The sequence below is a fragment of the Lonchura striata genome, chromosome 18 (genome assembly GCF_046129695.1).
Source record: "Lonchura striata isolate bLonStr1 chromosome 18, bLonStr1.mat, whole genome shotgun sequence".
In the NCBI taxonomy this organism is placed as follows: domain Eukaryota; kingdom Metazoa; phylum Chordata; class Aves; order Passeriformes; family Estrildidae; genus Lonchura; species Lonchura striata.
Genome location: NC_134620.1, coordinates 10,804,039 through 10,820,683, shown reverse-complemented (window position 1 = coordinate 10,820,683; position 16,645 = coordinate 10,804,039). Strand labels below are relative to the sequence as shown.

Genomic DNA, 16,645 nt, shown 5'->3' with positions numbered 1-16,645 from the left:
TACTTTGGTGGGATCTAAAGTGCTACTGCAGTCAAAACTCCAGAAACTTCTCTTTCCTGTTACTCTGATATAAAATTTTTCCCTTTTTGTTTTCTATGTGCTGTAGCTGGGTCAAGGTGTACCAAGCCATCTGTTCTATTTATCAATTGGATTAAAATTAGATTAATTAAGATCTAAAGTCAAAACTATCACTGGTGTGTGCAAAAAGCCAGCACCTGCCTGCTGTTGGCTCCCCAGCCCTGGGGGCCACTGGGTGGTGGCCAAGGGTGTGTTGGGCTCAGAGAAATTCCAGGCAGGATTGGAGGTTATTGCTGGCTGGGGGTTATGTATGAATTATGAATGGGATGGGACTGCTGTGGAACACGTCTTGAGCTGTTAATTTTTTAGCATCAGTCTCATTACATGGTTATGACAATGAGAAGATGCTAGTAGCTCACATCTCAAGTAGCAGACTAAGAATTTAATGTTACAACTTACTTTAAAAGCTTTTTGACCAATTACACAAAGCAAAAGCATATTGACAATAGTTTCATCTAATCACTATAAATATACATACCTTTAGTTAAAACAATGCTTACTTATTTTAAATACAATACTTGCTTATAAACCTTAAGATACAATACACAGAACTCCATTCTTAAACTTAAAACTTCTTAATATCTCACCAGATACACTTTTCTACAACTTTAGGAGTTATCCTACCTAAGTGTTAATACACAAACCATTGTTCTCTTTGTCCTTTCTTTCCACTTATATAATTTTTCTGCTAACAAATATTTTAGCTACTACTTAGCTCTAAATCACCATCCTACTATCTCTGAAGCTTGCCCAAAATCCTCGGATTTTGAAGAGTCCCACAGAGGTGGCTCTGCCCCCCTTGCAGTGACACCGTGGTTGCCATGGCTCCGGGTGATGCTGGCAGGAAGGTTCACTCCCCTCACCTTGTGGTACATGAATTAAGCACTCAGTGTGGGAGGCACGAGGATGAGGAGGGGTTTTGTGTGTGTGGTTTTGTGCAGAGCTGTGCAAAGAGCAGGATTCCCTGCATGGCAAACGGTGGCCTTTGTTCTCAGACACCAGGGCTGTGTCCCCAGAGATCAGGGGAGCTTCTCTGTGGGACACACCTTGAAGATCCTCAAATCCAGGTGTTATCCCCACACTGCCATGGCCACCACTAAGCAAAGGAGAGCTTCCAGTGCCTCAAGGGGCTCCAGGAGAGCTGGAGAGGAGCTTGGGACAAGGGGGATTGGCTTCCCACTGCCAGAGAGCAGGTTTGATGGGGTATTGGGAAGGAATGAGGCTGCTGAGGCCCTGGCACAAGTGCTCAGAGCAGCTGTGGCTGCCCCTGGGTCCCTGGAAATGCCCAAGGCTAAGTTGGACAGGGCTTGGAGCAACTTGGGATAGTGGAAACTGTCCCTGCCTTGCAGGTGTGTACAGCTGGATGAACTTGGAGGTCTCTTCCAATCCAAACCATTCTGGGATCTGTGATTTATCCCTTCAGGCTTTTTAATCAAGTTACCTGTTTTCACCAGAGATAAGTGGTGGCTTGTCCTTGTGTGTCAGGATTCCTGACAACCAGTGGGGAGTAGGTCTGTAGTAGGGACTGGATATGAAATTGAGGCAAATGAGTAATAAATGTCCCATTAACTTTAATTTGTGATTCTGTGGCTCCACCACTGAATGTAAATTTTAATGTCTAGAGATTCCAAGAGTAAATAGTTCAGAAGCTGGTGGTGGGGGCAATTTTCTCACAGGCCATCACAGTGAGGCTTTAAGCAGGAGCAGCAGCAGGAGGAACCATTTGTTTCTTCTGTTAATGATTATCAGCTGATTAGAGTGACATTTCTCTCAGATTCCCAGAAATCTGAAGGACTTTGAAGAGAGGTTTTGTACAAAGTGCTGCTCATTCAGGTCAAGTACACCTGGGCCAGGAGAGGCTGGAGCACTTGGAATATGCAGGATGAGATGGGTTTGAAGGTGATGGAATAAGAGAATTCCTTCAATCCCTCAACAGAAGCTGGGAGTGGCTCATGGTGTGCCCAGGGACAGCTCTGCACTGCCCAAAGCAGAATGGAACTGGGAAATCCATCACAGTACAGTTAATCATTTAACTGGGAATCCAGATGTCTCTGCAAAATGCATCATAAGAGCTGTGCAGATGATACAGCTGGTTGTGTAATCAGCTCTGTTAATCCACCTCAAGCTCTGGCATTCCCCAGCACTCCTGGAGCAGGGAGCTCCCATGCTGGAGTTGGTGGTGGCTGCGTGGTGACAGCAGCTTTCCATGGCCACGTTTCCAGTGGGCTCAGGAGTACAAGAGGCACCTCTGCAGAGCATCTGGAGCCTCCTGCATGGGCCTGGTGGCACCAAACTGGGACCTGCAGGGCTCAGTCTCCCTTGGTGCCTTTGCTGTGTCACCGTGGTGTAACGGGGACAAACTGTCACAGAGCTTTGGGTTTCCTCTTCTGCAAGACACGGGCCCCATCTTCCCCCCCCCCCACAGAGCCTCTGTCAGGAAAGACATTGTGAAATCCTTGGAAGGTCATCGAGTAGGGAAAAGATTTTACTTTCTGTTAAAAAGAAGAATAGATTTCATTTCTGTAGTAGCCAATATTTGCCTGATTTCTGTTCAAAAACTGAAACGTGGAAATCACCAAGGCAGTGATGGACCCTGTGAAACCAGGCAGTCCCAAAGGGCTTGTGGAAGAAAGCTGCTATTCCATGAATCTTTTCCTGAGGGTAGGAGGGGATCATTCCATCTGTCTGTTGCAAGACCAGGGGCTGTGCAGGGATTTGGCTCCTCTCTGTTGTGGCTCCCAGTTTTTTCTTTCTAAAAAAACCTCAGCACTTCAGCTGCCTTACCCAGATCTGATTTTACTGATGGCTGGATTCAAGATTTCCTCCAAGGGATGATAAATATAATCCCAGAATATCCTCAGCTGGAGGGCCCTGCCCAGGACACCCCAGGAGAGCAATAATCTGGTTTTTCGGAGCAGAACAGGTACTTGGCTGGTTTTCATGTGTTTCAAGCACTGTCACATCTTTGGGTGACATGTCAGGACAGAGCTGCTGTGTGCTCTGAACACCTTTGTCCCCTGTTTGCTGTCACTTTGTACCCCAAAGTCAAGTGCTTGGCTTTCAGGGAAGAATCAAAACCAAAGATTTCCTCCTAGAGCACTTCTTAGCGTTCTAATAGCTTTAAAATATCACATTTCCATTTTTTTTTTTATGGTTGCTCTATTTTTTTTTTTCCTTCCACATGATTTATTGCCACAAATTTGACTTCAGCAGTTCTTTGGACTCAATCCAGGATTGTTTGCATGTAAGGAACTCTTTCCAAACTGGTCTTAATTCACACATTAATGTCATAATGTTGCTTATTTTCATCAGAGCAGAAAGTTGATTGCAATGAAGAATTGCTCTCCTGGGAAATTGGTTTTATTGCTTTGTGTGTTGTTTAAAAAAATAACTGTAGGGAGGTTTTTTTTTTTTTAATTTTTATGCTGTATAATACTCTTGCTGTGATTTTTGTGTCAGGAAAATACTGCAGTACAGTTTTTCTCTCTGTTAAGCATGGAGAGGGTAGTGATAAAATTAAGAATGCTTGCACAAAAATGAGTTACGCATCACATTTACACTTCCAGATAACTTCTATTTTTAAAATCCATAAAAATATAAGCAAGCTATGTTCTGGTGCAGAAAAACCTTTTTATTTGTCTATGTGTGGTGTTTAAATTCTACCACTAAATCCTTCTGGGTAATTAGATTGCTCTGAAATTTTAGGAGCCCTGCTTGGGGACAGTTCTGAATTACCCAGTCGATACAGGAAATTAAGTTAATAATTCTGCTAAAGCTGTTGTTGTGAAGTTAAGTGGCAGCTACAATAGTCCCCAGCACAGAGTTCATAACCAGAGGTGATATCTTGTGTTAGACACCACATCAGGCTCCTTATTTTTAGGGCCATTTGGCTTTTTTTTCTGGATGTTGTGCAGGTGTTTCACACCCATCCCTCCTGTTTGGGTGGAGCAAAACATAAAAGTGCAGTTGGGTTGGAGAGGGGCAGGATGTACCCAGGCACTGTGGGGGATCCCCAAAATATAAATTATATATATAAAGATATATAAATAATAGATACGAAGATATAAAAATCTTTATAAATATTTAGAAGATTTATAAATTTATAAAGATTTAGAAATATACAGAAACCTTTATGTTTGAACCTCATGGAAGGATGAAAGGGCTCTGAAGTGTCCCTGTCCCTCCCTTTCCTCTCTCTGGAGGTGGCCCCAGGCTGCCCAAGGCCGCCGTGTTTTGCTGTTTCTAAATTGGGAAGGGAGCAAGTTCCTGTCAGAGATTCCCAGAGCTTTCCCTGCTCCATCCTGCAGCTCCAGGCACGCTGTTGGAGTCACGTGAAGCTCTGCTCCCTGCAGGGTGTCCTGGGCTCCTTCTGCCTTTGGGATCAGGTGTGGGATGGGGCAGCACAACCATTCCCAAAGGGATCACTGCAGACCCCCCAAACAGCCCTGCTTTTGTTCCACAGCCTCCCAGCAAGGTGTCCCTGCCCACGGCAGGGGGTTGGAACAAAATGAGCTTTAAGGTCCCTCCCAACCCAAAGCATCCCTGGTTCCATCCCATATGGCTTTGGGGTTGGGACAAGATGAGCTTTAAGATCCCTCCCAATCCAGAGCATCCCTGGTTCCATCCCATACGGCTTTGGAGATGTTGATGAGGTGACAGCCACCCTCTGGTCATTAGCCAAGGGCCTCCTGGCTTGTATCAGCAGTAGTGTGGTCCATTCTTCATGGAAAGGATTCTCCAGCCCTGGCACAGCTGCCCAGGGCAGTGGTGGAGTCACATCCCAGGAAGGATTTAACAGAGGTGTGGATGTGGCACATGGACCATGGGTTAGTGGTGGCCTTGGCTGAATCCCTCAGTCTCAGAGAGGTTTTCCAACCTCAGCAATTCCATAATTATGAATTAGCCCTCATATCCAGCACAGGCCTGGTGCAGAGGAAGGTCTGCCAGCTGCTGCCATGGGGTTTTTAATGTGTGCCATGGAGGTACCAGCACACGAGCAGCCCTTGGGAACAAAGATGTGGGTTTCCAGTGAATTTTTTTATGGCTGCTTGTCTTAAACATGGGGTGAACTGAGGTTCAGGTGCATCAGGAAGTGAGGTGAAACCCATCCCTGCCCTGGCTGCTCTGCTCTGACCTCCTGAAGCTGCTCCCACCCCCCTTGTGTTGTGAGTTTGCAGGATGTGGAAGTTGCTGTAGCTGCTTCCTGAACATTGTAAAGCTCCAGAATCCCAACTCCTGCCTGGTGTGCTCACATTCCTTCAATCCTCTGTTGGAACTGCTGCTGGAGGGCCAAACACCTTCACTGTCAGCTGGGCAGGGCCTCACGGGGTGGATGGGGTTACCAAGTGAAGCTGCATTTCAGGAGTGAGGAGAGAACTTGGGAATACTGGCAAATAGCACAGGAAAAATATCAGATGTATTTTTAGCTTCCCTAAGTCCCACTTTGCTTTTTGCCTGAGGTGAACCTCTTTGCTCTTCCCTTGCAGGACTGTCCTTTTATAGTCTGTATGACCTATGCCTTCCACACCCCTGACAAGCTCTGCTTCATTCTGGACCTCATGAATGGTAAGCAAGGCTTGTTCAGATGATGATGTTACAGAAATTTTGGCAGGAGGTTTGCTGAGATGGTTGGTCCCTCAAGCCTGGCTGCTCTATGAGCTGATTTATTCTGCTCTCCACAAGCCAATGTGTGGTACAGCCTTTGCTTATGTGGAAATCCTCTGCTGGATTAGTCACTGGATGCAAATGATTATGAAATAAATGCATTTTAAAATGGAGTTTCAGACTGGTCAGATCTCTGTATGAACTTTCTCAGCTATTTTGTCACCACACAGATTTGCAGAGGGTGGGGCTGTGTGCTCTTCAGGTAATAAGAACCTACAAAAGCTGTGCTGTTCCCCCAGAGTGTCACCCTGTCTGCCTGCAGGGTAAGGTTTTACTGTTCACTTCATTATTGCATCTCAATTCTCATTTCAGGAGGAGATTTGCACTACCACCTCTCCCAGCATGGAGTGTTTTCTGAAAAAGAGATGAGGTTTTATGCTACTGAAATCATCCTGGGGTTAGAGCACATGCACAATCGCTTCGTGGTGTACAGAGACCTGAAGGTAATGGTTGGTGGGTGCCTGCATCCACACAGGCCCTCAGATAACTGCCATGGATTTCCTTTCCTAAAACCTTTCCTTGGCAGGATTATTTCTTTATCTGCCTGGTTTTTGTAATGAGTTTTCAAAGTCGTCCTAATCTGTGCCATTATCCAGTTTAATCAGCCTGGGAGAGGCTTCCTGGGGGTCACAGTAAATCCTGTGAAGTGTTACTTATCTCCCTGATGGGAGTAATTTAGAGGATATACTGTATTTCTGGGAGCCCTGAAAGAGGCATTTATGTGTGTGATGGGAGGCACCAGCAGGAAAGGTGCTGGGGGGTTTCACTGACACTTGGGAAATTGAGGACAGGCCCCAGAGAAGAGTCCCTGAACCAAGTGACAGCACAAGGGGATGAAAGTCTGCCCAGAGACTGAGGAAAAAAGGTGTAAGAGCCACACACAGACCCTGCTGTGAAGAAACCAAAAGCAACTTGAGGCCAGAATGGATTTTTCATTTATTACCTGCTTTGTGTTCAAACCTTGCCTGGTTATTCCCTTCTGTTATTCAGCATTTCATAACCTGTGGAGTTGATGGTAGTGCTCTGTGAGAACATGGATTTTTATCTAGGAAGTGCCTGGTATATAGATATTAAATAAATGAAGGCAATTACCAATTACCAGGGAGTATTGATGTTTGAGTTGCTGTGCTGTGAGAGTTTGCAGTTGTCAGCTGGGGAATACCAAGCACTCACCCCCCTCTCTTGGTTTCTAGCCTGCAAATATCTTGCTGGATGAACATGGGCACGTGAGGATATCAGACCTTGGGCTGGCTTGTGACTTTTCCAAAAAGAAGCCACATGCCAGTGTGTAAGTATTATGTCTGGGAGCTCTGGTGCTGCTAAATCCATCCTGAATTTGTCTTTATAACTTAACTTTGTCTGAAAGGGAGGAATGACACTTGTGTGGCCCAGGCTTGCTGAGCTGGAGGCTCTAATGAGGTTTTTTGGGCTCCTCTCCCTGTTTTCCTGCACAGTTGTAGCAGCTGATGTGTAGGCATGGCTGGGAGATGACACATTATTTCGGGATGATTCACTGCTCAGAGAAGAACCTGACTGAGTTAAAGTACCAGATTGCTTTAATTGTCCCAACCTAGTAATTAAATATTCCAAAACTGACTAAAATCCTGGATTTATTGTGTCTTTCTCTTTCTGGATCTTCATGGAACTGGAGGCAAATTATGTTCCATTCTGCCTCTCACCATCAGGATTTAACTGGGATCTGAATTTCCTGGAGTTGGGTGTGGATTCACATCTTACCTGGCACATTTCATTCTTAGGTCCTCAATTGCCCTGATTTAGTCTCAGAATTTATGCGAAAAGGGAAACTCCAGCCTGTCACACCTTAAGATATTTGCAATTCAGTAGCTTCTTGAAAAAAGTCCACATGTTTTGAGTATGTCAAGGGTAAAAGTAATACCTGGGGGCTGCTTCTAATGGTGCCCAGGGGTGAGTTCAGGAGTGTCCTGTGCTCACACAGGTGACACACAAAACCCAATTGGAAGCAAAATAAAATGGTTAAAATGAATTCTGTCCAAACTGGGCTGTGTTACTGAGAGAATACTGCTTTTTAATGATTTTTCTCCCAGTGGTAATAATGTTGGATGTAATGAATGTTTTGTGCTGTTGTACTCTGCAGAGGAACCCACGGGTACATGGCCCCCGAGGTGCTGCAGAAGGGCACAGCCTACGACAGCAGCGCCGACTGGTTCTCCCTGGGCTGCATGCTCTTCAAGCTGCTGAGGGGGTGAGTGGGGCTCCTGCTTCACCTTTGGAAGCCTCTGGGGGTGTCCCTTGCAATAGCAGGATGTTGTGTGTCACAGATTCTCTGAAGAGATCCCTCATTCCATGTCCCCATGTGTGACAAAACCAGGCTTTTTCTTCCAAACCAAACCCTGCGTCCTGCAGTAGCTACAGGTGTGGGACATGAGGAAGGCAGGTCCTCTGTCTGCTCTTGGAAGTGCTGCAGACAGCAGTTTGCTCCTCTCTGGCAGTGTTTTAGATGCTGAGATGTTGCTCCTTGGAGTGCTCTCAGCAGCCCTTTAAATTGCGGGCTTTGTGTTGAGATCTGGTGTTGTGGAGGAGCTCTTGGCTGCACTGGTCCCTTTTTGGGTGCTACTCAGCCTTCCCTCCTGCAGGGTTTGGGCCAGGTAAAAGGTGTGGATCCTTCTATTTGCTGAATCTGTCCTGTTACTTTATCAGTGTCCAAAGGTACATGATAATTACAGCTTTGTCAGCAGTTATCTCCTCATTAAACTTACGTGTCTAGGATAGATTAATGCCATGGGATTTATCTGTGTACTTGCACTGACGAGCAAGTGCTTGATGAAAATGGCATCCTCACTGTTCATGGCAAACCAGAAGAACTCTGAGGCTTTTCACAGTGCTTCTCTGTAAACATTGATCATTAGGTCATCCTGTGTCCTCACACGTAATTAATTATGAGCTTTTATCTCCGTGCAGACACTGTACAAAGGAAGGTCAGTGTGTGACTTGTGAACTGAACTTTAGAGCTGTATCAATTTAACATTAATTGTGCACAAAGCAGACTATGTAAGGGTACAAATAAAGAAAGAAGTGGTGTTTAAATTGCCAGTCTTTGGGCTGTGATTGTACCTGGCAGAGATGTTCAGGGTGGTATCAGTGCTCAGCCAGAAGCCAGAGCATTATTCATGGTGAACTCTCATTCCTCATCTGTTGTGAAGGCAATTAAACACATCCCAAAACAAGAGCTAGGGCACATGGTGCCATTTCTTGGTATTTGGTAGATTTAGTCTGGCACAGAATCTGCCCATAAGTCGCCAGTGAATCATTTTCTTGCCTGATCTACTCAGAGCCTCCTTGTCAGAGTACATGAGGCTGTGTGGGAACCATTTACCTGTCATGCTAAATAGAGAAAAATTGAAGTCCTGGTCCATCCATTGCATTCATCAATCAGAACATTTTTGAGAGTAAAAGGAAAATAACTTGGGAGTAGCAGGTCTCCAGTTGAAACATGCTGGTACACTCTGCCATGTGGTAAGCCAGAATGCTTTAGAATAGCTAATTAATGGAATTGAAAAGTGAGTAACATTTTGATTGTGAAAAACATAATCCCCTCAAGGTTTTAAAGAAAAGAATCAGAGAATATATCCTAAATCTAATCAAAATATCTCTTACTACAATACTGCTTCTTTCTTTCATGAAGGACTGTGTGATAAATCTCTAATGGGTCACAGTCTTCCATAGCTTAGAGGAAAATTCAGATTCAAGCCAGAATTATAAAGCAGGAAAGGGGTGAAGCTGATAATTTATAAGATGCTATCAGATATCTTCCCGGTGGCTGATGCTGTGGGATCTGTGATTTCTTATCTCCTTGCTCTCCATGATGGGGAATGGTGAGTTCAGTGGGTCGTGCTCACCTTCCCTATAGAAATCCTTGGATTTAAATCCCTGTGGTTGATGGCTGCTTGGGATTTCCTTGTTAGCTGAAAGCTGTTCAGGTTTTGGGGAGATAGATGTAATTTCTGAGGCATTTGAAGCACATCTTTAACTCCAGATCAGTGTTTAATGATTACCCAATTTTCTCCTCCCCTTCCTGCGTATCAGATTGCTCTGCAGGACAGGAATGATGAGGAGGAAGGATGGGACTAACAGGATGCTCCACTCTTTCCTGGCATTGCCACAGCTGAAATACCCTGACATGCTGAGGCTTTACATTTATTTATTAGCATTCTTTTTCTTCTTTCCACAGGCACAGCCCTTTCAGGCAGCACAAAACCAAAGATAAGCACGAGATCGACCGGATGACGCTCACGGTGGTAAGGCCTGGCCTCAGTGACATCCCCATGTTCCCTGAGCTCCCATCTCCCCTAAAACTGGAACTGCACCCCCTGCTCTCCCAGAGAGCCGTATCTGCACGTGGGAGAGCTGTTTCCAAACACCATCAGAGGCAAGAAAGCAGAACACAGCACTTCCATCATGGAGTATCTCTTTCCTTTCCCCACAGAACGTGGAGCTCCCGGATTCCTTTTCTCCTGAGCTGAAGTCCCTTCTGGAAGGGCTCCTGCAGCGGGATGTGAGCAAGAGGCTTGGATGCCAAGGAAGAAGGTAGGTGTTGTCTTCTCCTTGGACCTCTGCCTTGAAAAATTTCCACTTCTCTGTCAATGAGTGAATTCATTTCAAGTAAAAATCTGCTTCCTGTTGTGAGGATTTTAATTTTGGAAAGAGAACATTACAAAGTGCTGCTGCATGGAATTACATTTCAGATTCCTTCGGTTTGGACATGCTTTTTGGGCAATTTCTGTCCTTAAAGCCTTTCCCTGAGTTCCCTGCAGTCATGCTTGCATTGGGTGGTGTTCCTACTTCTCATCCCTTGGTTGTTTTTCTGGTTTTGCCTGATCTGTTTTGGCATGAAATCATATGATTTGACTCAGACATACTGATAGGGAAAATTCATTGTTTATATTGTATCTGTAATGATAGGACCATATTACAAAAACTAAAAAATAAACCAAAAAAGAATCCCAAACCACCAAGCAAAAGCTGTGAGTATTGCTTGGTGCTGCCTGTGTCACCTGATTATTCTGAGGAAAAGAGCTTTTGTTTTGTTTCTTGACCACAAAACACTCCTTGCTCCTGCCGGGCTCACCTTGCTTGTAGCTGTTCATGAAATTGTTATCTCCTGCTTAAAAAGCCACTGTGAGACTGAGAGAGAAAATGAGAGGAGTAAACAACTATTGAGAAATCACTGGGATGTGTGATAACAGGTAGATGGTCACACCTGAACCTGGGACTGACTCCAGTTCCAGTGGGAGATTCAAAGAGTTTTTGTCTTGGAGCCCTCTTTGACAATGACCTGAGATTGCTTTTTCCTGGGAGATAACAAAAATAATTTATTATTTTCCCATGGAATTTGTATAATGTGAAATAGTGTAGAGCAATCTGGTTATTTACAAGCAGTGATGGGGATCTGACCCAGAGCAGTGTTTGGGATCTGACCTGGATCTGTGTTTGGGATCTGACCTGGATCCGTGTTTGGGATCTGACCTAGATCCCTGGATCTGTGTTTGGGATCTGACCTGGATCCATGTTTGGGATCTGACCCAGAGCAGTGTTTGAGATCTGACTCAGATCTGTCTTTAGGATCTGACCTGGATCTGTGTTTGGGATCTGACAACAGAGGAACATAGTTTCCTGTTGGAAATGATGGAGTGCCATCAGGATTTCTTGCCTGCCAGCCCTAGAGCTCTATGCCAAGTGCTTCCACATGAAAATCTTCTCTCCTGTTGTTTACTGAGGAGTTCTTTTATTTTGAAAAACAGCATTTCCCCAATGTTCTCAAGTGATAGAAATGTGACCTTTGAGGGCTTTGTATTCCTTGAATACACTTGAAAAGCCCCTTCATTTGTTGACTTCAGTCACTTCTGTTTTGCAGCGCACAAGAAGTAAAGGAACATCCTTTCTTCAAAGGCATTGATTGGCAACAAGTCTATTTACAGAAGGTAAAGGATAAAGGCAGTAATTTAACTGACTTGGTATAGCAGTAAAAGGAAAATAAACCCAAACAGGTACTGAACAGAAAACTTGAGGGTCACTGTGCCCAGCACAAGTGCTCACTCACACAAATAAGGGGAGGGTTGTTGATGAATATTCATTACTGCAGATCCTCCTGATTGCTATGAGTAAATAATTAAATTTCCAGGCTCAAATGACTGCATGTTTCATTTCCTTTGCTGTCTCTAAACTGGGGAGTTTTATCCCCAGATTTTTGAAGGAGCTCTAATTAAAAGAAATGCCAACAATTCTGAACTGAAGTTTAGTTCCAAGGGGGACACTCTGGCACAGTCAAGTGTAATGTGTGCAAAAAATACAAAGGTTGTGCATGACTACAGAGTGGAGTTAAATAATGCCCATTAAATTGTCTTTAATGATGCTGATTTCCATTTCTAGTACCCTCCTCCCCTGATTCCTCCCCGGGGAGAAGTCAATGCAGCAGATGCTTTTGATATTGGCTCGTTTGATGAAGAGGACACTAAAGGCATTAAGGTACCCAACTCTCAGTGGTGGAGGGTGGCACTGGGACTGCTCTGCTTGGCTTTCTGTGTGTGTGTGGCATTCCTTTGCTTCAGGGCTCTGGATGTGCAAGGAATTCCTTCTGGCTGGGAAAATCAATCCATGCTGGTACCTTGGGCTGGTTCCCCTGTTTGTTGTTGCTTGCCAACTCCTTAAGATTTTAGGTTAACTGAAATCTACTTTCTTACCAAAAGTTTTATATGATAAAGGAATTGTTTCAAATGGTCAGGAAAGAAAGTCTCAGATTTTCAACAATACCTTATGGTTTGTGTGTTTAAAATTTGGGATTTATTTCTGGTAGCTTGCAGAAATGGAGCTAAACCTTGTTTTAATAGTAGAGTGGTCAGAGAGTTCTAGGGAAAACTCTTAAAATTGACAAACTGTGTTAATAGTAGCAATGTCATGAGTTAGAAAAGTCGTAAAAGAAATTTTCAGGTTCTGACATTATCCAAAATGTAATGAAAATAATATAAATTATACAAAAAAGGAGAGAAGTTAGAGCTGCTGGCCCCTTTGGGACTCACATGAAGAGAGCGACCCCCTGTGAATTCCTCCACTCTCTGAAATTTCCCTGGGACTTTGGGGCAGCAGGGCTTGGGTCAGTGCCCTTCAGTGTTTTCATCACCTGTTTCTGCAGTAGAACAGACCTTGTTCTTGTTCTTACAGAAGTGAGTCAGGAGGGAAACTAATTGTTCTAAACTTTATAAGGAAAAAGCCCCATTAAATTCTCACCGAGCCTAAAAGGGAGCTCATCTGTCAGTGTCACCTGCTGTGGTGACAGAAGTTGGCACAGAAAAGTGCAGAGAGCCCAGGATGTTCTTTATCCCAGAAAATTCCACATCTTTCAGCACCAATGTTAGCCTGGCAGGATTCCAGTCTCCTGTAGTTCTGCAATGCCAGGATTCAGAGGAACATTTTGCAAGGAAGAACCAGGCAGTTTTTTATTTCTTGAGGGGCTCAGAGATCCTCGATAACACGATTCCTGTCACGGAATGGGAATCTGCAGCAGGTCAGTGCTGTGTCATCTCCAGTTTGATCTCACAATCTCACAGCTCAGGCTGCCCATGGGATAAATTTACCCTTGGGGGTGAGTCAGGGAGGGACAGCACAGCCCCCATGGGTGTCACAGGAGGATTCCTGCCTGAGTCAGCTGCCAGCGAGGTGCCAGGAGCCCTCTCTGCCCTGGGCACCACAGTTTGAACCCCTTGCTCTCCTCCCTGTCCCCTGGGGTTGGATTTATCCTCCAGAGAGTCCTGCTGCCCCCAGAAGAGCTTTGAGGTTATGAGAGGGGAGCCCTCAGGGGATGCTTGTGGCTGTTCCCTCTTCCTCAGGTGCCTCAGGGAGTCCCTGCAATCACAGAGATTTTCTGGGTGTGTATTTTCCTGCTGGGATACAGCATGGATCTCTGAAAACGAGGAGAATATCTATTCCAGGAGTGTCTGGCCTGACTGCAGTAAGAGAATTAAGCTGCTTCTGCAGCTTTAAGCTCCTCCAGGGATGGGCACTCCACCCCTGCCCTTTTCAGTGCTGGAAAACCCTTTTGGTGAAGGAATTTTTTTCCTAGTTTTCTTCAGTGTAATTCAATTTAAGTACTCAAAGGATTAGTGGAGAAAAGGATCCTTCTACCAGTAAAATTGAGATCTGCAGCACATGCTGATGAATTCTGAGGGTTAATTATTAAGACTATATAGCCAAGATGTGGAAGCATGGAAGGTATTACTGTGGAAAAAGTATCTTCACTTATCAATGGAGTTCTTGGGCTGAGGAAGTTTTTGTGCAGCAAAGTTAAGAATACTGTTGCTTACACTGGAGTAGTTATTTAAATGTCTAGAGAGCATTATGGGTCAGTCTTGAGTGAGGATTTTGGAGCTATCAAACCAAACAAGTTTTGAGCAGGTGGCCTGTTCTTTGCACATAAATTAATATCTTTGCTTAAATTAGTGTCTGTGCTTCTCTTGCTTGCATCTGTTTGTTTTGTGAAGGTTTGAGTTCAATCCATCGTGTAAAATAATACTGTTGCATGGGTAACTATTAACTGTTGGGGATAAGAGTAGTGAAAGTTATTAAAATGTTGGGTTTTTTGTTGTTTTTCTCTTGCAAGTTGCTTGATAGTGACCAGGAGTTATATAAGAACTTCCCTCTGGTAATATCGGAGCGTTGGCAGCAAGAAGTAGCAGAAACTGTTTATGATGCAGTAAATGCAGACACAGATAAAATTGAGGCCAGAAAAAGGGCTAAAAATAAGCAGCTTGGCCACGAGGAAGGTAATCTGTCCTTACACTTCTCTCATCTTTTGCTGCTAGGTAGTAATTCCTGGGTTTGGAGTTCTCCTATTGCTGTCATTCCCAGGAATTGTTAGGATTTGTTTAATCGCTGTCGTGTTGCTTAAGATGTTTCTAAATGTTTTGAAATGCTGAATGATGACATCAGGCTTTGGAAAGAGATTCATGGAACCACAGACTCCTGGAATGGTTTGGTTGCAAAGGATCTTAAAGCCCATCCAGTTCCACCCCACTGCCATGGGGACACCTTCTACTATCCCAGGTTGCTCCAAATCTCATCCAGCCTGGCCTGGGACACTTCCAGGGGTGGGGCAGCCCCAGCTTCTCTGGGCACCCTGTGCCAGGGCCTCCCCAGCTGCCCAGTCTGTGGGGTTTGATTTTCCCAGGAGGTTTTGCACAGCAAACTGCAGCTTGCACTGGGGCATTACATCAAACCCCCAAACTCTGGAGGGCAGCACTCAGTGCTTTTAACACTTCCTCCAGCAAGATCCTTCTTTCAGAGCCGAGTGCTGTCCTTGTTCCCTGCCCTGTGTAGTTAGGGCAGAGCTGGGGCTGTGCGTGTGAGATCTGAACCTGCTGAGCAGGGCAGCTCCAGGGCTCCGTCCCCTGGGCACGGAGCTGGCTCAGAATGCTTTCAGCTGCTCCTCCTGGTGCTTTGCTAACATCTCCTCTTGGTTTAGATTATGCCCTGGGCAAGGACTGTATCATGCATGGCTACATGCTGAAGCTGGGGAACCCCTTCCTGACTCAGTGGCAGCGGCGTTACTTTTACCTCTTCCCCAACCGGCTGGAGTGGCGAGGAGAAGGAGAGTCCCGGGTGAGTGAGGGGCCCCGAGCTGTGCTGGAAGGCAGGTGGAGGTGGGACACACCTGGAGTGCCCAGCAGTTCTCCTGGGGAACGACTTTTCTCCGAGTAAAAAGCCCATTTGAGCATCTTCTGTCTCACTGTAGTTAATGCATAGCTTACGCTGCACAGAGGAGACGTAAAGTTGACTTGAGAAACCTGTTTGTTTTGTTGTGTTTTTAAAGGATTTTGGTAGTTGATGGTGTTGTTTTTCATTTAGGACCTCTGGACTATTTATACAAAAAAACACAAACTGGTAAGGTGACAAATGCTATAGCATTTTATTTCCAAGAAAATGCTATAGTGGCTGTAGTGTAGCCCAGCTGTGCTGATGTGCAGGGCAGATAATTTGTATATTTAAATTAAGGAAGCGTTTGGAATTTAAGACATTGTGTACTCTGCAGTCCATAGGGAGAGTTTCCTGCACACTGCTGTGTATGTTCTCTTTGTAAGTACTGAGAGCTGAAATATTCCCTTTCAGCTCTTTGAAGTAGTAAAATTGCCTTTTTTTTTTGGCATATAACAGTAATGCTTGAAAAATGTATCAAATTATATGCAACTCTTGAGGGAAAATAGTGAATATTCTGTTTGCAGACACACCTATTTGTAGATTCTTATTTCATGCTGTCATTACTGGCTTTTAGAGCTGATATTTTGTTGTCACTATTGAAGCAACCAAGCCCCTTGTAAATCTCTCTCTTACCTTACTGTCTATCTTTAGTTCATGACCCAGCCTTCAGAAATAAATGTTTGTGTGATGACTCTTCATGTTCATTATTTAATTCATGTGGATAGTCCAGGAAAATGAGATAGTGGCTTTATTTGATGGGCAACAGTATTCTTTTCAATTAATTCTCTGCTCTTTTGCAACTGCTGCAGCAAAACCTGCTGACAATGGAACAAATAGTATCTGTTGAAGAAACACAAATTAAAGATAAGAAATGCATCTTACTGAGAATTAAAGGAGGAAAACAGTTTGTCCTACAGTGTGAGGTAAGCCTTGATTTTCGATAACTTGATCAGATTGTTTTGCATATGACAAACAAGTTTTTCTGCTCATCCTGTTGCACGTTAACTAAGGCACTTGGTGAAGCAGAGCTGAAGTGTTTATCACACTCGAGTTTTGAAAGCAGGAAACCTGCAGGCTGTTCTGGATTTCAGCGGTATTTGGGACAAAACGAGTTGGGTTTATTAAACAGCTAAAAACTCCCAAACTTCTCAAGCTCCAAGGGTTCTGTTGGCTCATG

General features: G+C 44.6%; 1 protein-coding gene across 2 annotated transcripts in view; it reads left to right on the top strand.

The window, feature by feature from the left end:
• GRK3 (G protein-coupled receptor kinase 3) overlaps positions 1 to 16,645 on the top strand; it is a 61,031-nt gene that overhangs the window by 38,041 nt on the left and 6,345 nt on the right. The window contains exons 10-21 of one of the 2 annotated variants that reach the window (XM_021544711.3): positions 5,565 to 5,643; positions 6,055 to 6,185; positions 6,936 to 7,030; positions 7,859 to 7,966; positions 9,953 to 10,019; positions 10,208 to 10,308; positions 11,636 to 11,702; positions 12,151 to 12,246; positions 14,375 to 14,537; positions 15,236 to 15,372; positions 15,619 to 15,654; positions 16,278 to 16,391. In XM_021544711.3, the coding sequence (XP_021400386.2) occupies positions 5,565 to 5,643; positions 6,055 to 6,185; positions 6,936 to 7,030; positions 7,859 to 7,966; positions 9,953 to 10,019; positions 10,208 to 10,308; positions 11,636 to 11,702; positions 12,151 to 12,246; positions 14,375 to 14,537; positions 15,236 to 15,372; positions 15,619 to 15,654; positions 16,278 to 16,391 (1,194 nt within the window). The remainder of the gene's footprint in view (positions 1 to 5,564; positions 5,644 to 6,054; positions 6,186 to 6,935; positions 7,031 to 7,858; positions 7,967 to 9,952; positions 10,020 to 10,207; positions 10,309 to 11,635; positions 11,703 to 12,150; positions 12,247 to 14,374; positions 14,538 to 15,235; positions 15,373 to 15,618; positions 15,655 to 16,277; positions 16,392 to 16,645) is intronic. The other variant, XM_021544712.3, reaches the window with a different exon arrangement.